The sequence below is a fragment of the Hyla sarda genome, chromosome 3 (assembly GCF_029499605.1).
Source record: "Hyla sarda isolate aHylSar1 chromosome 3, aHylSar1.hap1, whole genome shotgun sequence".
Classification (NCBI taxonomy): Eukaryota; Metazoa; Chordata; class Amphibia; order Anura; family Hylidae; genus Hyla; species Hyla sarda.
The window spans coordinates 420,724,920-420,741,016 of NC_079191.1; the positions used below are offsets into that span (position 1 = coordinate 420,724,920).

At 43.6% G+C, this 16,097-nt stretch overlaps 1 protein-coding gene across 1 annotated transcript in view; it reads right to left on the bottom strand.

Annotated features, from left to right (window-relative positions):
* The window catches only part of GPATCH2 (G-patch domain containing 2), a gene marked incomplete at its 5' end in the record, with an annotated part of 142,346 nt that extends 129,281 nt beyond the window's left edge, over nt 1–13,065 (bottom strand). The window contains 4 exon segments of the mRNA XM_056568351.1: nt 1,419–1,498; nt 2,448–2,630; nt 8,377–8,438; nt 12,364–13,065. Coding sequence (XP_056424326.1) covers nt 1,419–1,498; nt 2,448–2,630; nt 8,377–8,438; nt 12,364–13,065 — 1,027 coding nt within the window.
* Nucleotides 13,066–16,097: the final 3,032 nt, after the last annotated feature.

A 16,097-nucleotide genomic window follows, 5' to 3' on the forward strand; every position in this document is an offset into this window, starting at 1 on the left:
TTTTTGCAACTTTCTGAGAAAAATCTCACATAATGAATCATTGGCCACTGCACAAAACTAGTCTAAAGCACTGCAAATTATGGTTCACTTTCAAATATGATCAAAAGCAAAAATCTCACAAAATTCGCATAGGAAGTGACAGACTTTTTGTGCGACAATTTCAGACTTTGCGGCTTTATAAAAATAAAAGATTCTAAATAACTTGAAAAATTCCCATTACTAGTCACAGGGATCTCACAGAACTTTTTGTTTTATTAAAGTGGCTTTACTCAAAAAAATAAAATAAAAATAAAATAAAAAAGGACCACTTCTGTCTTCAGGTTGTTTGCGGTATTACAACTGCATTTAATTCACTTCAATGGAACTGAACTACAATACTATACACAAACTGAGGACAAGAGTGGTGCTGTTTTTGGAGAAAAGTAGCTGCATTTTTCTAATGCTGGATAACCTATTTAAAGGGGAACTCCGCTGCTCACTCCGAACACTGGAGCAGGCAGCTTGTGAAATCATAGCCCCGCCCTCTCATGGTGTCACGCCCCCCCCCCCCCAGACTTGCATTGAGGGGGCAGGGCGTGTCGTCATGAGGGGGCGGGGCTAGCAGCGGAGTACCCCTTTAAAGTGCCAAAGTCAATTTTTGTTCAGATTCTTAATGTATTCTCTTTTCTGGTGGTTTGTCATGTGTAATGAAGAACATGCAGCCCCCCCATCTCCCTGTGCCACCAGTAAGCCCCCCACAAGATAGATATATATGACAGATCCATAGTAACTGACTATATAGCACTTCTTTAAAAGGGAACCTGTCACCAGTTTTATGCTGCAGAGATTGCGGGCAGCATGAAACAGGTGCAGGGAGCGGGGTCCTGGAACACCAATATTTACTTTAGCTTTTCTGAGAAATCATAGCTTAAAAAAGCAGCACTTGCCGGTCTGGGCATGCTGGGAGTTGTAGTTTTGCAACAGTTGGAAGGCCACAGGTTTGACATCTATATCCTAGTGATATTCCATCACTTCACAAGATGCAAATGACCCTTTAACAGTGCAACTAGAGATGAGCGAACTTACAGTAAATTCGATTCGTCACGAACTTCTCGGCTCGGCAGTTGATGACTTTTCCTGCGTAAATTAGTTCAGCCTTCAGGTGTTCCGGTGGGCTGGAAAAGGTGGATACATTCCTAGGAAAGAGTCTCCTAGGACTGTATCCACCTTTTCCAGCCCACCGGAGCACCGGAAAGCTGAATTAATTTATGCAGGAAAAGTCATCAACTGCCGAGCCGAGAAGTTCGTGACGAATCAAATTTACTGTAAGTTCGCTCATCTCTAAGTGCAACCTACTGCAGACAATACATCAGGCCGTGCAGCAGTTTAGGGACATTAATGATGCAGCACAGTACAGTATATAGAAGACTGACACCTACCAGAGGACCAGAATTCAGTGAAGACTTCCTTACGCTTCTTGCCTGCATTGCATGGAGATGGCTCAACCTCGCCTGGAACCCTAAACACACAAGGTGAATATCAATATGAATAGGAAATGTTCAAACAAATCATGATGTCAATCAGAGCATTCCATTGTAACATTTTTGGATTAGGCAGAGTTCACACCACGTTTTTTGCAATACAGTTCCCGTTTACGTTTTCAATTTGAAAACCGCACGGAACCATATTGAAAACCGTATGCATTGACTCTCCATTGAAAACCGTATGTCAAATGATGCATCTGGTTGCATCCATTTTGCGTCTTGTCCGTTTTTTTCCCGTACCAAAAACCCTAGCCTACCACAGTTTTTGGTCCGGGTGAAAAACCGTATGGAAACCATATACTTTTTTTTTTTTTAACATTGGAGTTAATGGGAAACGTACAGAACCGTAGGTGCGTACGGTTTCATCCGGTTTGCACCATACGGTTTTTGACTTTGCACAATTTTTTTTCTTTTTTCAAACAAGTGAAACTTTATTCATAATAGAGTGAAAAGTTAAAAACGTATACAGATGCAACCGGACATCATTTTTCTAAATTTGTACACACATTTTGATACAGTTTATTCAGGTTTTGAGGAATCAATTTTTCACCCAAAAACCTGATACAGGAACTGTATTGCTAAAACATGGTGTGAACCCAGCCTTAGAAAGAGTAAAACTCATTTAAAGGGGTACTCCGGTAGAAAACTTTATTTATTTTTTAAATCAACTGGTGCCAGAAAGTTAAACAGATTTGTAAATTACTTCTATTAAAAAAAATCTTAATCCTTCCAGTACTTATTAGCTGCTGAATGCTACAGAGGATCTCTCCCTCTCTCTCTCTCTCTCTCTCTCTCTCTCTCTACAAATCTGTTTAACTTTCTGGAGCCAGTTTATATATAATAAGTATTTTCCTGGATAACGCCTTTAAGGGGATACAATAAGAATTAGGAGATGTCTGTGAGATGCGAGTACCCGACACTAACCTCTCTGTGCGGTCTGGGACATAAGAGGGAAGGAGCCAGTAAGGATACTCTCAAAGACCGGATCCGGCAGCTCCCTCTCCAGCTCGGCTGATCCTTCCTGCTCCCACCACGGGATGACTCCTGTGATCCCGCACGCTCCCCCGGACTCGCTCTCATAGAACCAGTCACTCTGTTCATCATCACCTATAAGAAAAGTATCAGAGCAAATGAAGATAGTGAAGTATTAGTGTTAGGATTATTTTCTCTTGTACACGTGCAAATTACCACAAGCATGCCGAAAGGTCTAGAAAAACATTGGTGAACGATGCATGATCACCCCCACTAAGACAGGGGGTCCGAAGCCATACCTGTGGTGCATGCATGGTATTGTTTCATTAAATGGCCCTGAGGTGGGGCCCCCAGCGATCAGACAGAGGCTAAGAGGGGCAGTTAAATGGGGTACTCCGGTGGAAAACTTTATTTATTTATTTTTTTTTTAAATAAACTGATGCCAGAAAGTTAAACAGATTTGTAAATTACTTCTATTAAAAAATCTTTATCCTTCCAGTACTTACTAGCAGCTGTATGCTACAGAGGAAATTCTTTTCTTTTTTAAATTATTTTTTGTCTTGTCCACAGTGCTCTCTGCTGACACCTCTGTCCGTGTCAGGAACTGTCCAGAGCAGCATAGGTTTGCTATGAGGATTTTCTCCTGCTCTGGACAGTTCCTGGAACGGGCATCAGGTGTCAGCAAAAAGAGTCAGCACTGTGGAAAAGACAAAAAAAAAAGAAATTCAAAAAGAAAATAATTTCCTCTGTAGCATACAGCTACTAAAAAGTACTGGAAGGGTAAAGATTTTTTTTTAATAGAAGTCATTTACAAATCTGTTTATCTGTTTAACTGTATACTACGGTTTTAGGTCCGGTCAGAAAACCAGATTCGGGTCAAAAATGAGCCGACCGGAGTCAAATGGTGACTCCGGTCGGCTCATTAAAGTCAATGGATTTCAGCGCCGGTCAGGCTGGGGTACAGGAGCACATGGTTTTCAACTCCCCCAGCCGGCAGCCGTAGGCTGAAAACATGGTGTGAAAGCACCCTAAATGATATGTTGCAGGGAAAGTCGCACGGGACCAGCCTGCGACTTTTCCTGCGACAAATTTAGACGAAAAAAAGCTGTCTAAACCGCTTGATAAATTCCCCTCTAAATTTTTCTTGTAATAAGACATCTTAAAAAGGCAACATCTCCCTAAGGTTTGGCCTATGTAACGAATGGCAACACAATACATCATAATTTAACATTTCCTACCATGGTCGTTTGCCCAGACAGTCATCCATAAAGGTTATCATCATAAATGACATTTATAATTGGCGCACAATGCATGTAAATTGCCCACAAGTCGTCATCGTATCCTGGGCTGTAACATGTTTTTTTTATTTAATCCCAGACAACCCATCAAGGCAGGGGTGATGGAGTCAGATCCCCCAGACCATACATTTGAAGGGGCTGTGACACTCGTGCAAGAGCTGCGTCCTTTCCAATGTTTATCTTTACTGATCCTTGCATCGCCGTATTATCAGTAGCGGCAGTGCAAGGGACTTGTAGCATTGCCCAGTTCACTTGACCGGGACATCGCTGCAATAACTTGCACTGCTGCTACAAAGAGGACGGTGATTGTAAGTGCAAGCCAGTGCACAAACACTGAAGAGGAGGCAGCACAAGAACAATGGCCTCTTCAAACAGCTGACTGGGAGGAGTGCAGAGAGATGGATAGGACATTACTTTTGAAAGGTAGAATAACCCCTTAGGGTAAGTTCACACGTACGCAGATTTGATGCACAGGATTTTCTGCAGCAGATTTCAATGTAAACAAAATGACTGAGCAGATTCTAATCTGCAGTAAAAAATCATGTGCATCAAATCTGCGCAGAATCCTGTACATGTGAATCCTTAAGGAGTATAGAGTATAGAGTCCTTAAAGAGTACCTGTCATTAAACAAAACTTTTAATATATTGGTCCTTATGTAATTATAAGACACTTTTCTTTTTACTTGCTGTTAAAATTCTCAGCCTTTATATGTTTTTAATGTGATTGAAAAAACATCCACTAGGTGGCTCTGTTCTGTTCCCTGCCGCAAGTCAAACAGACTCCCGGCCTGGCAGGAGACCAAACTCAGGAAGTGTGCGGGGCATGGCGGGGCACAGCTCTCCCAGGCTTCAGTGACATCGCGCCTGCTGGGGAACGCCCACTTTCTCCGTCCGGGAGCTCATACAATGTGAGCAAGGGGAAAGGTATGATACACAGCTTTTTAAAACTCGGGGAAAAAAAATTAAGGGCAGGAGGGGTGTTAGGAGTAGTTAGGGAATATAATCTGAGTTAGTTTAGAAAATATGGTTCGATGAAAGGTACTCTTTAAAGACCAGGGCTACATGATCACTTAAGCTGCACAACATATTATTGCAATGCTGTGCTGCTAAACTGCAACTACCGAATTTATCGGCGTATAACATGCATTTTTTTAGGCTATAATTTAGCCTAAAGTCTATCTGAGTGTTATACGCCGATAAACTGTTTCTGGCCCCGCAGAAGCCGCTGCAATTCAATGATTTAAAGCGGGCATTTTAAATCATTGACCCGCAGCGGATTATGCGGGGGCCAGAGTCCCGCCGCCGCCCGATTCCCTCCCCCGTCCCCGGTTTTATAATTACATGTCCTGGGGACCGCGCTTCTTCATACTCCGTCGGCATCCTGCACTGTCACTGTGTGCTGCGGAATGACGAGTGACATCCTCAACGAGACGTCACTCGTCAGTGCGCGGCGCACAGTGACAGCTCAGGACGCCGCCGGAGCTTGAACGTCCCCAGGACATGTAATTATAAAACCGGGGACGGGGAGGGAAACGGGCAGCGGCGGCAGCGGGACTCTGGCCCTGCAGAAGCCGCTGTGGTTCAATGATTTAAAACGCCCACTATAAATAATTGAACTGCAGCAGCTTCGGCAGGGCCAGAAACAGTTTATCGAGGTATACCCGCACACACACGCACCCTAATTTTAACAAGGATATTTGGGTTAAAAAAAATTTTACCCAAATTTCCTTGGAAAATTTAGGGTGCGTGTTATACCCCGAAAAAAAATACGGTAATCAGTGATTTTAGTTTTGTTACGGCCTACAATTTAAAGTGTACCTGTCACTTTAACAAACAAGATTTTGTTGGTCTAGGTAAGACTCCGACTGATTACTAGAACCAGCAGGGAGAGAGGAGTGTGGCTGAGCCGTAGCCGACACAATCCCATAGACTTACATTGTAAGTTTGTCATAGTCACATGGCACAGATTGGGAGAGAACGCATTTGGGGCGCTCTTCTCTCGATATGTTCTAGCAATTGGTCGGGGTCTGATGAAAACTTTTGACATGTCTCTGCAACATGTCAAAAGTTATTTTTAAAGTAACAGTGCCCATTTAAGGAAGACCAGCAGAAATCCAAATCTGCTGGATTTTAACATTTCCACATTCATTATCATTAGTTGCAATTTTTGGGACCTGTCATCACTTTCATGCGGTCTGAACCCAAGTCATTGGAGCTGTCCCTTGCAGCTTCTCTCCACCCCGCCAACATTAATTGATAGATCTCTCCATGACTGGGGATAGACAGAGATCTATCATTTAAAGGGGTGGAAAACAATTTATTTTAAATCAACAGGTGCCAGAAAGTTAAACAGATTTGTAAATTACTTCTATTAAAAAAATCTTCATTCTTCCAGTACTTACCAGCTGCTCTACAGTGGGGCAAAAAAAGTATTGTCAGCCACCAATTGTTCTCCCACTTAAAAAGTTGAGAGAGGCCTGTAATTTTCATCATAGGTTATAACCTCAACTATGAGAGACAAAATGAGAAAAAAAATTCATAAAATCACATTGTCTATTTATTTGCAAATTATGGTGAAAAATAAGTATTTGGTCAATAACAAAAGTTCATCTCAATACTTTGTTATATACCCTTTGTTGGCAATGACGGAGGTCAAACGTTTTCTGTAAGTCTTCACGAGGTTTTCACACACTGTTGCTGGTATTTTGTCCCGTTCCTCCATGCAGATCTCCTCTAGAGCAGTGATGTATTGGGGCTGTCGCTGGGCAACACAGACTTTCAACTCCCTCCAAGGGCCACTCCAGGACCTTGAAATGCTTCTTATACGAAGCCACTCCTTCATTGCCCGGGCGGTGTGTTTGGTATCATTGTCATGCTGAAAGACCTAGCCACATTTCTTGCTGATGAAAGGACATTTTCACTCAAAATCTCACGATACATGGCCCCATTCATACTTTCCTTTACACGGATCAGTCGTCCTGGTCCCTTAGCAGAAAAACAGCCCCAAAGCATGATGTTTCCATCCCCATGCTTCACAGTAGATATGGTGTTCTTTGGATGCAACTCAGCATTCTTTCTCCTCCAAACAAGAAAAGTTGAGTTTTTACCAAAAAGTTCTATTTTGGTTTCATCTGACCATATGACATTCTCCCAATACCCTTCTGGATCATCCAAATGCTCTCTAGCAAACTTCAGATGGGCCCAGACATGTACTGGCTTAAGCAGGACACGTTTGGCACTGCATGATTTGAGTCCCTGGCGGCATAGTGTGTTACTGATGGTAGTCTTTGTTACTTTGGTCCCAGCTCTCTGCAGGTCATTCACTAGGTCCCTCAGTGTGGTTCTGGGATTTTTGCTCACCGTTCTTGTGATAATTTTGACACCACGGGATGAGATCTTGTCAGCCTGGTGCAGGTCTACAATTCTGTTTCTGGTGTCCTTCAACAGCTTTGGTCTTGGCCATAGTGGAGTTTGGAGTGTGACTGTTTGGGGTTGTGGACAGGTGTCTTTTATACTGATAAGTTCAAACAGGAGCCATTAATACAGGTAACGAGTGGAGGACAGAGGAGACTCTTAAAGAAGAAGTTACAGGTCTGTGAAAACCAGAAATCTTGCTTGTTTGTAGGTGCCCAAATACTTATTTTCCACCATAATTTACAAATAAATTATTTTAAAATCAGACAATGCGATTTTATGGATTTTTTTTCTCATTCTGTCTCTCATAGTTGAGGTATACCTATGATGAAAGTTACAGGAGCCTCTCATCTTTTTAAGTGGGAGAACTTGCACAATTGGTAAATACTTTTTTGCCCCACTGTATCCTACAGAGAAAGTTCTTTTCTTTTTGAATTTATTTTCTGTCTGTCCACAGTGCTCTCTGCTGACACCTCTGTCCATTTTAGGAATTGTCCAGAGCAGGAGCAAATCGCCATAGCAAACCTCTCCTGCTCTGGACAGTTCCCGACATGGACAGAGGAGTCGGCAGAGAGCACTGTGGTCAGACAGAAAAGAACTACACAACTTCCTGTGGAGCATACAGCAGCTGATAAGTACTGGAAGGATTACAATTTTTTTAATAGAAGTAATTTAAAAATCTGTTTAACTTTCTAGCACCAGTTGATTTAAAATAAAATTATTTTCTGCCGGAGTACCCTTTTTAGGCCAGTGAGGTTGGGACAGCACTGTAGAACTCTAGTGCGGGCAGCATAAAAGTGATAACAGGTTCCCTTTAATGCCAATGATGCACAGATGTGCAGCCTTAATATGTGAATTATCCCTGCATTATTTTTCTAGCCTTGGTGGTGCCTTAGCGCCAATGTTACAGGTGCTGTAATTACAGGCATCCTCTTCACGTCTGCGTCAGGTAATAGTATGTAATGTCAGATTGTGTAAACAATGATCAGTTCACATAAGAATCATTAAAAAGTCTACCATTATCACATTAGATGGGAGTATTACACTCCCGCCACGGCGCAGACTACCCGCGCTATCCGGCAGTATTAATTAGAAGGTGTAAAGCGTTTCGCTCATTAGCACGTTTCAATTAGACTTAATTCTGAAGCAGAGGAGACTGTTCTCAGTACCTTGGCGTCCTTCATCGTTGGTAAACAAACCCGCATCGCTGCTGCTAATACTGCTGGATTCACTGGAAAAGCCACAAAAAAAGGAGAAAGATTAATCATCAGAAAAAAAAACACATATCTACAATATTCCGAGTCAATTTCCTCTTTTCAATGTCCAAGAAAAAGGGGAGAAATTAAATTTGTTTGTAATCATGCTGCAAATGCCACGGTTTTATGAACAACTGAGCGTATTATTTTTGGCACATAAAACCTCAGGAATCTAATGGGAGCCTGACAAGGAGCCAGATGCGGCTGTATGGAGGTGCTGACACAATTGATGAATTTTATTATCTGCCTCCATCAAACGCTCTCTGCTCCTTTCTAATGCCGAGCTATTCAGTCTGATCCCAGAACACAAGTGCTCGGGAAGGGAGCAATCCTGACTAGAAAGCCATTCGAGACCTTTCTCCTGCATATAAAACGCCAGGGCCCGGAAGAAAGAGGGAATTAATATTTGGCAAGGATGGGGGACAAAAAAAATAAAAAATAATAAAGTTAGCAATTCAGCAAGGTTAGAGGATTGTGTGTTAATGATGCAGCAAAGGGCAACCCGCAGGGCCTAGTGATTCCTGCAGGGAACCAACCACATATCACGTAAAATTTTTTTTTTTTTTTTTCAAAAAACATTTTAAATATCTTGTGCAAATTATTTTATATTCTTCTGTAGAAGTTTGAACTCCATTTTTCTAACATCGAGCTCCAATTTCTTACTTAAATGGGCACTCATTAAAACTAAATCTTGCTATTGCACTCCTTATGGTAAATAAAAAATATTTCTAATATACTTTGTTTAAAAAAAATGAAGTTTTCTATGTTTCATTTGTGCTTAAAAAAGCTCAAGAGCAAATTTTCCCCCATCTCATACACAGACTTAGGACTAAGGTTCAAACAGAGAAAGTGCAGCCTGGAGTGCTTAGGGGGGTGTGTCCAACCTCATCCAATCATAGCTCCTCTCACACTTAACTGCCATATGCTGTTGGTTGGACACCACCCTCCCCCCCCCCCCCGCCCCCCCTCAGCACTCCAGGCTGCACTTCCTGTGTTTGGGCTTCAGTCCTATGTCTGTGTATAAGAAGGGGGGGGGGATGGAAAAATGTGCTCTTGAGCTTTTTTATAGTATACAGTATAATTTACAGTATAATAGAAATATTTTTTTTTAATTTACCATAACAAGTGCAATAGCAAAAATTAGTTTTAAATGAGAGTGCCCATTTAAAGGGAACCAGTCAGTAGATTTTAGCATATATAATGCTTAGCAATGCGTTAAATAGGCTAAAATTGTTATCCTCACCATCCCCGGGGGACATTTGTGCCCCCAGGGATGGTGAAGATATTAAAAGGAAAACTGTCACATGTTCACTCCCGCACTAACCACAGGTACTGACGGATAGTGCAGGGGACGCTGATTCATAGGATCCCTACCTTGCCCGGGTCCGTCCGCCCGCAATCTTAGTTTTTCTATATATATACAAATGTGGCTGTAACTGGCACGGGCGGGGTTTCTGTAGCTTAACTTGCACTGACGTCAGCGCCGCGTGTCCGCAGCACCGCCTGCTTATGAATATTCTTTCCCCCTCCCTCCGGCTCTCCCTCTCCCCGCCGCTCCTAACTGGTCTTCACTGCGCTTGTCAGGGTGCGGCACATGCGCAGTGAAGACCAGTTCATATGAAGTGGCGGGGAGAGGGAGAGTCGGAGGGAGAGGGGGATGAATATTCATAAGCCGGCGGCGCTGCGGACGGGCGGCACAGACGTCACAGTGCCACTAGGCTTCTGAAAACCCCACCCGGGCCAGTTACAGCCACATTTGCATATATAGAAAGACTAAGATTGCGGGCGGACAGCCGGATGGATTGGGGCAAGGTAGGGATCATATGAATCAGCGTCCCCCGCACTATCCGTCAGTACCTGTGGTTAGTGCGGGAGTGAACATGTGACAGCTTTCTTTTAAGTTATAAAGTCCCCCCACCCTCCCCGGCCGCCCGGCAAGTAGTCCCCTAGGCTTAGTCCCGTCTGCTTAAGGAGAAGAGCGATGACGCGAGCCGTCATTCAAACCATCGGGGCAGGACCACGGCTGCAGCGAACGGAGCTGGTAAGTGTAAGTCCCCGCCCAGGGGACTACTTAACAGGTGGCCCGGGGGGACTTAAACTTATAACTTAATATCCTCACCATCCCTGGGGCAAAAACAACCCACGGGGATTGTGACGATAATGATTTTAGCCTATATAACGCATTGTCAAGCATTATATATGCTAAAATCTACTGATCTGTTCCCTTTTAAAGGAGCTCATCTAAAATGACAACTTATTTCCTATCCATTGAATAGATTGATGAGGGGGGTGAAGTCTCACTGCTGGGACCACCAGCCGTCTTATAGTAGAGGTCTTGAGTCTCCCCCCGTCTGAATGAGGTGGCGGTCACACATGCACATTGGTACTTCATTCACTGTCTATGGCACTACCAAAGACAGCAGAGTGCAGTCGTATACACAATGAATGGAGAGACGGTGACATAGGACCACAAGCTACATTTCACTAGGACAGAGTTTTTCAACCAGGATCAACCAGGGTGCCTCCAGCTGTTGCAAAACTACAACTCCCAGCATGCTGGGAGTTGTAGTTTTGGAACAGATGGAGGCCGCCTAGTTGGGAAGTATTAGTAGTGGTGGTGGTGGGGGTGCAAGGTACTCAGCATGAACAAATCCACATAGCACATCTCATCCCTGTCATTTGCAAATAGGGTCAGTGGCTGCAAAATGTAACAAGGCAATATAAAAGGGTCATGGCTACAGCCACGAAGGAAAGTACGGAGCAACGGCGCTGGACGTGACATGGCTGTCTGGGAATGTTGGGAGTTGTAGTTTGTCAACAGCTGGGGGCTCCATGGCTGGAAAACACTACTCTATAGGACTGACAAGAAAGTCAAGACCAGCACTCAGATACCTCCATAAATCCCATAGAATGTGAATGAAGCATCAGAGAGCAGGCTCGACCTCCACGCATGTCATATAGGGAACACAGGGCCCCGGTCTTATCAATAGGACGACCAGCAGTCAGACCACCATGGGATCACACTCTGATCATCTACCATGGGTATAAGAAAACAGGTACTAGCTTGGAGAAATCAAAAACAAGATCAAAAACTGCAGACGGCCCCACTTAGCTCCACTGCACATGTTTACTGAAGAGCATAGCAGACCCTGATTTATTTGTGCAGCCCGGAACCACAACCACCAGACCCCATCCCCCATGTCCACACTTAAAGAGCTCTGAAATAGGCTGCTTAAACTAGTAACTCAGTGCTAGTATCAGGTATGCCCATCTAAAACAACCCTAAACACTTTTTCCCCCAAAATCAGCAATGAGGGGACGGTCAGAAGACCCTAAACCCATAGGGTTTAGCTGATCCGGATCCTTTAAAGTTTAGACAACTTATCTAATGTTTCATCTCCTGATCCTCATACACATGTACACTCAGCTAGGATGAACATGCACATATTCCAGATGGGGAGGGGAGGAGAACTTCTCTGGCAGCGGCTTTGCACCTCAAAAACAAAAGGATAGGGCATGTTGAAATCCAACATGACTGATCCTTCTCTCCCTTGACATCTGCTGTTGGGAGAGAATCGTACCTACCTAGCCCCCGGTCCCCCACAGCCTCATTCACCTCCATCTCTTACCTCGATCTTGGCCAGTCATTGGCTGCAGTGGTGCCCTGTCTTAGCCAGCAGGGACTGCACCCAGGGCTGCTCTCAGAAGCAGAAACAAGAGAGAAGATCGCGGGACCGGATGGAAGTGAATGGGAGCTGCAGGGGACTGGGGCTAGGTAAGTATGTTAAAAAGCTGGAATACCCCTTTAGTCTATAGTGTAACGCCAGCTTTACTTATCACCAGGAACATGAATAACAAGACTACTCAGAATTTTCTCATATTGTCCCCCCGCAAAACAACCTGTCACTCATGTTCTCGTCCGAGCCCTTCTGCTCTTCGTAATCCATCTTGTCTTTGGTTCCGTGCCCAATGTCTTCTCCTTCCACCACCACCCCCTCATCAGGAACCTCCATCCCATGCCTCGGAGGAGCAATTTTTCGCTTCTTCACTTTATTTTTTGATAACTCCAGGTGCTGATAGTGTTTTGAGTCATTGTCCATGGCCTGATCGAGACTCTGTGACAACGTCATGGTGCTGGGGACTTCTGATGGTGGGTCGATGGCCATTCTTTTCACTTTCCGTCTCCTTCGTAAGGTCCTACTAGCCAAAGTATCTGCAACCAAGTCCGATTCATGCCACAGGGGCCTTTTACTACGAATATTGGTAATATTGGAGGTAGGCCTTCGTTTAGCCAGTAAAAGCTGGTCATCCGAGTCACTGTCCTTCTTATTATTACTGACACATTCCCTGTAGTCCTTGTTTTGTTCCTCAAGACTGGACTCAGAGCCATCACTTAGACAGTGTCCCGTTTCCCATGGGTGATGGGTATTGTCGGAACGTCTCTTCCTTCCCCTTCGTTTTCTTGCTTGGCGCTTAAGAAGACATGAAATGCTTCGGGAGTGATCTCCAGTATCGGCAAAGCATCCTCGGGCCTGTTCGGAGCTTTCTTCCAGTGCTGACACAAGGTCATGGACAAGCTCTTCCATTGTCCTACTGAAATGCCTACAGAGAAACAAGAAAATGGTAAGAGAGAGACATCAACTCATCGGAAATCATGAAAAACACCCAACAAAAAGTAACTAACCATGGATGCAAAAATTTGACCTGGTCTTAACGGTGGAAACAAAGAGGGTAAATGTGAGCATTTCCAGTGACTGGCGACAATATCAAAATCTGGATTCATATCATGAATAGGACCAAATGGCAGGATTTGACTTCTACATTGAAGCTAAAATGGAAAATACACAACAAAACAATCTATGACAGAAACTGACATGCTATGGATTTAACGGGCTCGTCTCATGAATGACACTCATTGCCTACCAGCAGGATAGATTATGAGTGTCTTATTGTTGGGGGTCTGACCACTGAGCCCCCCCACATGAAATGGGTTCCTATTTCCCCCTAGTTGAATAGAGCATTCTAATTCCATTAAACTCTATGGGACAGACAGATGACCCTACAAAGACTTCGACTAGCTTCATCAGGTCCAAAGAGTTAAATGGAGCAGAGTATGGCTCTGACCGCCACTCAGGACCAGTAGGAGGTCTTCGCAGTTGGCCCTCCCCCACTAATCAGACGCTCAAGTTGTACAAAAATTGCACAGCGCATGGATGAGATTTATTAAGATCTCATTTATGTGCATGGTAAATGTAATCTGCTGCAGAATTTCTGTTCAAAATTTTTTATGGAATATGTTCTGCAATTCCAGTAGGTCAGGACATATCTTAAAGGGGTACTCCGCCCCTAGACATCTTATCTCTTATCCAAAGGATAGGAGATAAGATGTCTGATCACAGGGGTCTCGCCCCTGGGGACCATCGCGATCTCCCTGCTGCACCCCAGACATCCGATGCACGGAGCGAACTTCGCTCCGTGGCGGATAACTGGCGATGCGGGGCGGAGGCTTGCAACGTCACTGCCGCGCCCCGCTCATGATGTCACTGCTGTCATGCCCCCTCCCATAGACAGGCATTGAGGGAGCGAGGCAGTGACGTCACGAGCCTCCGGCGCTGCACCCGACACTCTGAATGAACGCCGGGTGCAGCAGGGAGATTGCGGGGGTCGCGTCGATGGATAGGGGATAAGTCTAGGGGTAGAGTACCCCTTTAAATGGGAACTTAACTTTTCACATGTTGTAGAGAAATGTCAAAAGTTTTGATCAGTCAGGGTCTGAGTGATCAATAGGACGATTTGGGAAAGGAGCATGCTAAGCGTCATCTCTCCCGGTTTTCTGCCACATGACCGGGACAATTATAAAGTCTATAGGATTGTCTCGGCCGTGTGCTTCACTCCCTGCTCCTTCAGTGTCTGAATACTCAGACTCCAAACAATCTCAAAACTTTTGCTGTTAAGGTCACATGTGAGATTTGTTCCAAAAACCTATATGACTGTAGATGTGTTACATACATTCGAATGCGTTCAATACTGTAGACGCCGCATGGACACCTGCAAAGCACATTCAGATGTATGGGACAATCTTGGAAATTTCCTTAACAAATATGCCAAATGTGAATATTTCCCCAAACCTCAACAGAATATTGTGTGTAGGAAGAGGGGAGGGGGTAGGCTGGGACAGACAGATCCTTGCGGACAGGTAAGCATTGTGAGCACAATAATCTACAGTGAAATTCAATTGAGGTCTCCGGCTCTGTGAAGATCTGTCTTCCTCCAGTCTTTGATGGCGATGCCAATAAATTCCAATGAAGTTGCTCGTCTTTGCTTCCTCTCTGCAGATTACCGAAAAATGCACAAAACAGTCAACGTCTACCAAATAACAGGATCCCATTCCAGGAGGCTCTGGTGGGGGTTTACCGGTTCTCATTGAAGAAAAGTCATCTACGTATGAAGTCTTACAGGCAATGCTCCATGGGAAAATAACATGCAAATTATCTTCTCCTCCAGAAGGAAGAAAAATGTCATTTAGTGCCACCTACTTGTAAGTCAACTTTCTTAAATGGGCACTGTCAGGTTCACAAACTTTTAAATGTTGTACATCTTGGCATAACGTTGATCTTTCTGAAATATACTTTATAAAAAGATATGTATCTACTTTTTACAGAAATCATGGCTTATGTAAAAAAAAAAATAAAAGAGACCACTAGGGGTCCCCATACTATCCAGAACATAATCCTGTCCAGTTGCAGCATCATCTTTGTCCGAGCTGAGGTACAGGTAGGGACAAAGTCCATGAAAACAGAGGGGAGGGGGACAGAGAAGCCTGCAGTGATTGGATGAAGATACCCAGCACAGCACAGCAGACCCAGGGAGAAGGACAAGCCTCCTCCAGAGCACAGAATGATAATCCAAGTAAGCAAAAAAATAAAAAAGAAGGCATTTGTGAAAGAAATATAGGTGATAAACACAAATGATATGCACATGATTAGGATTAGGTACTGAGTAATGTTTAATATTTTTGTGGGATACAACAGGTACTCATTAATGGGGGTGCTCCGGTGGAATTTTTTATTTTTTTTTATGAACTGGTGCCAGAAAGTTAAACAAATTTGTAAATTACTTCCATTAAAAAATCTTAATCCTTTTAGTACTTTTTAGCAGCTGTATGCTACAGAGGAAATTCTTTACTTTTTGAATTTCTTTATTGTCTTGTCCACAGTGCTCTCTGCTGACACCTCTGTCTGTGTCAGGAACTGTCCAGAGCAGCATAGGTTTGCTATGGGGATTTTCTCCTGCTCTGGACAGTTCCTGATACGGGCATCAGGTGTCAGCAGAGAGCACTGTGGAAAAGACAAAAAAAAATTCTAAAAGAAAAGAATTTCCTCTGTAGCAAACAGCTGCTAAAAAGTACAGACATGATTAAGATTTTTTAATAGAAGTAATTTACAAATCTGTTTAACTTTCTGGCACCAGATGATTAAAAAAATAAAAAAAAATAAAAAGTTTTCCACCGGAGTACCCCTTTAAAATCTTCCTTAATCACCTCAATAGTCATTATAGGTCAAATCTCCTCATGCCAATATTTCTCTGAAAAGCACACTCTGAATTAAAAATAAATAAATAAAAAAACACATAAA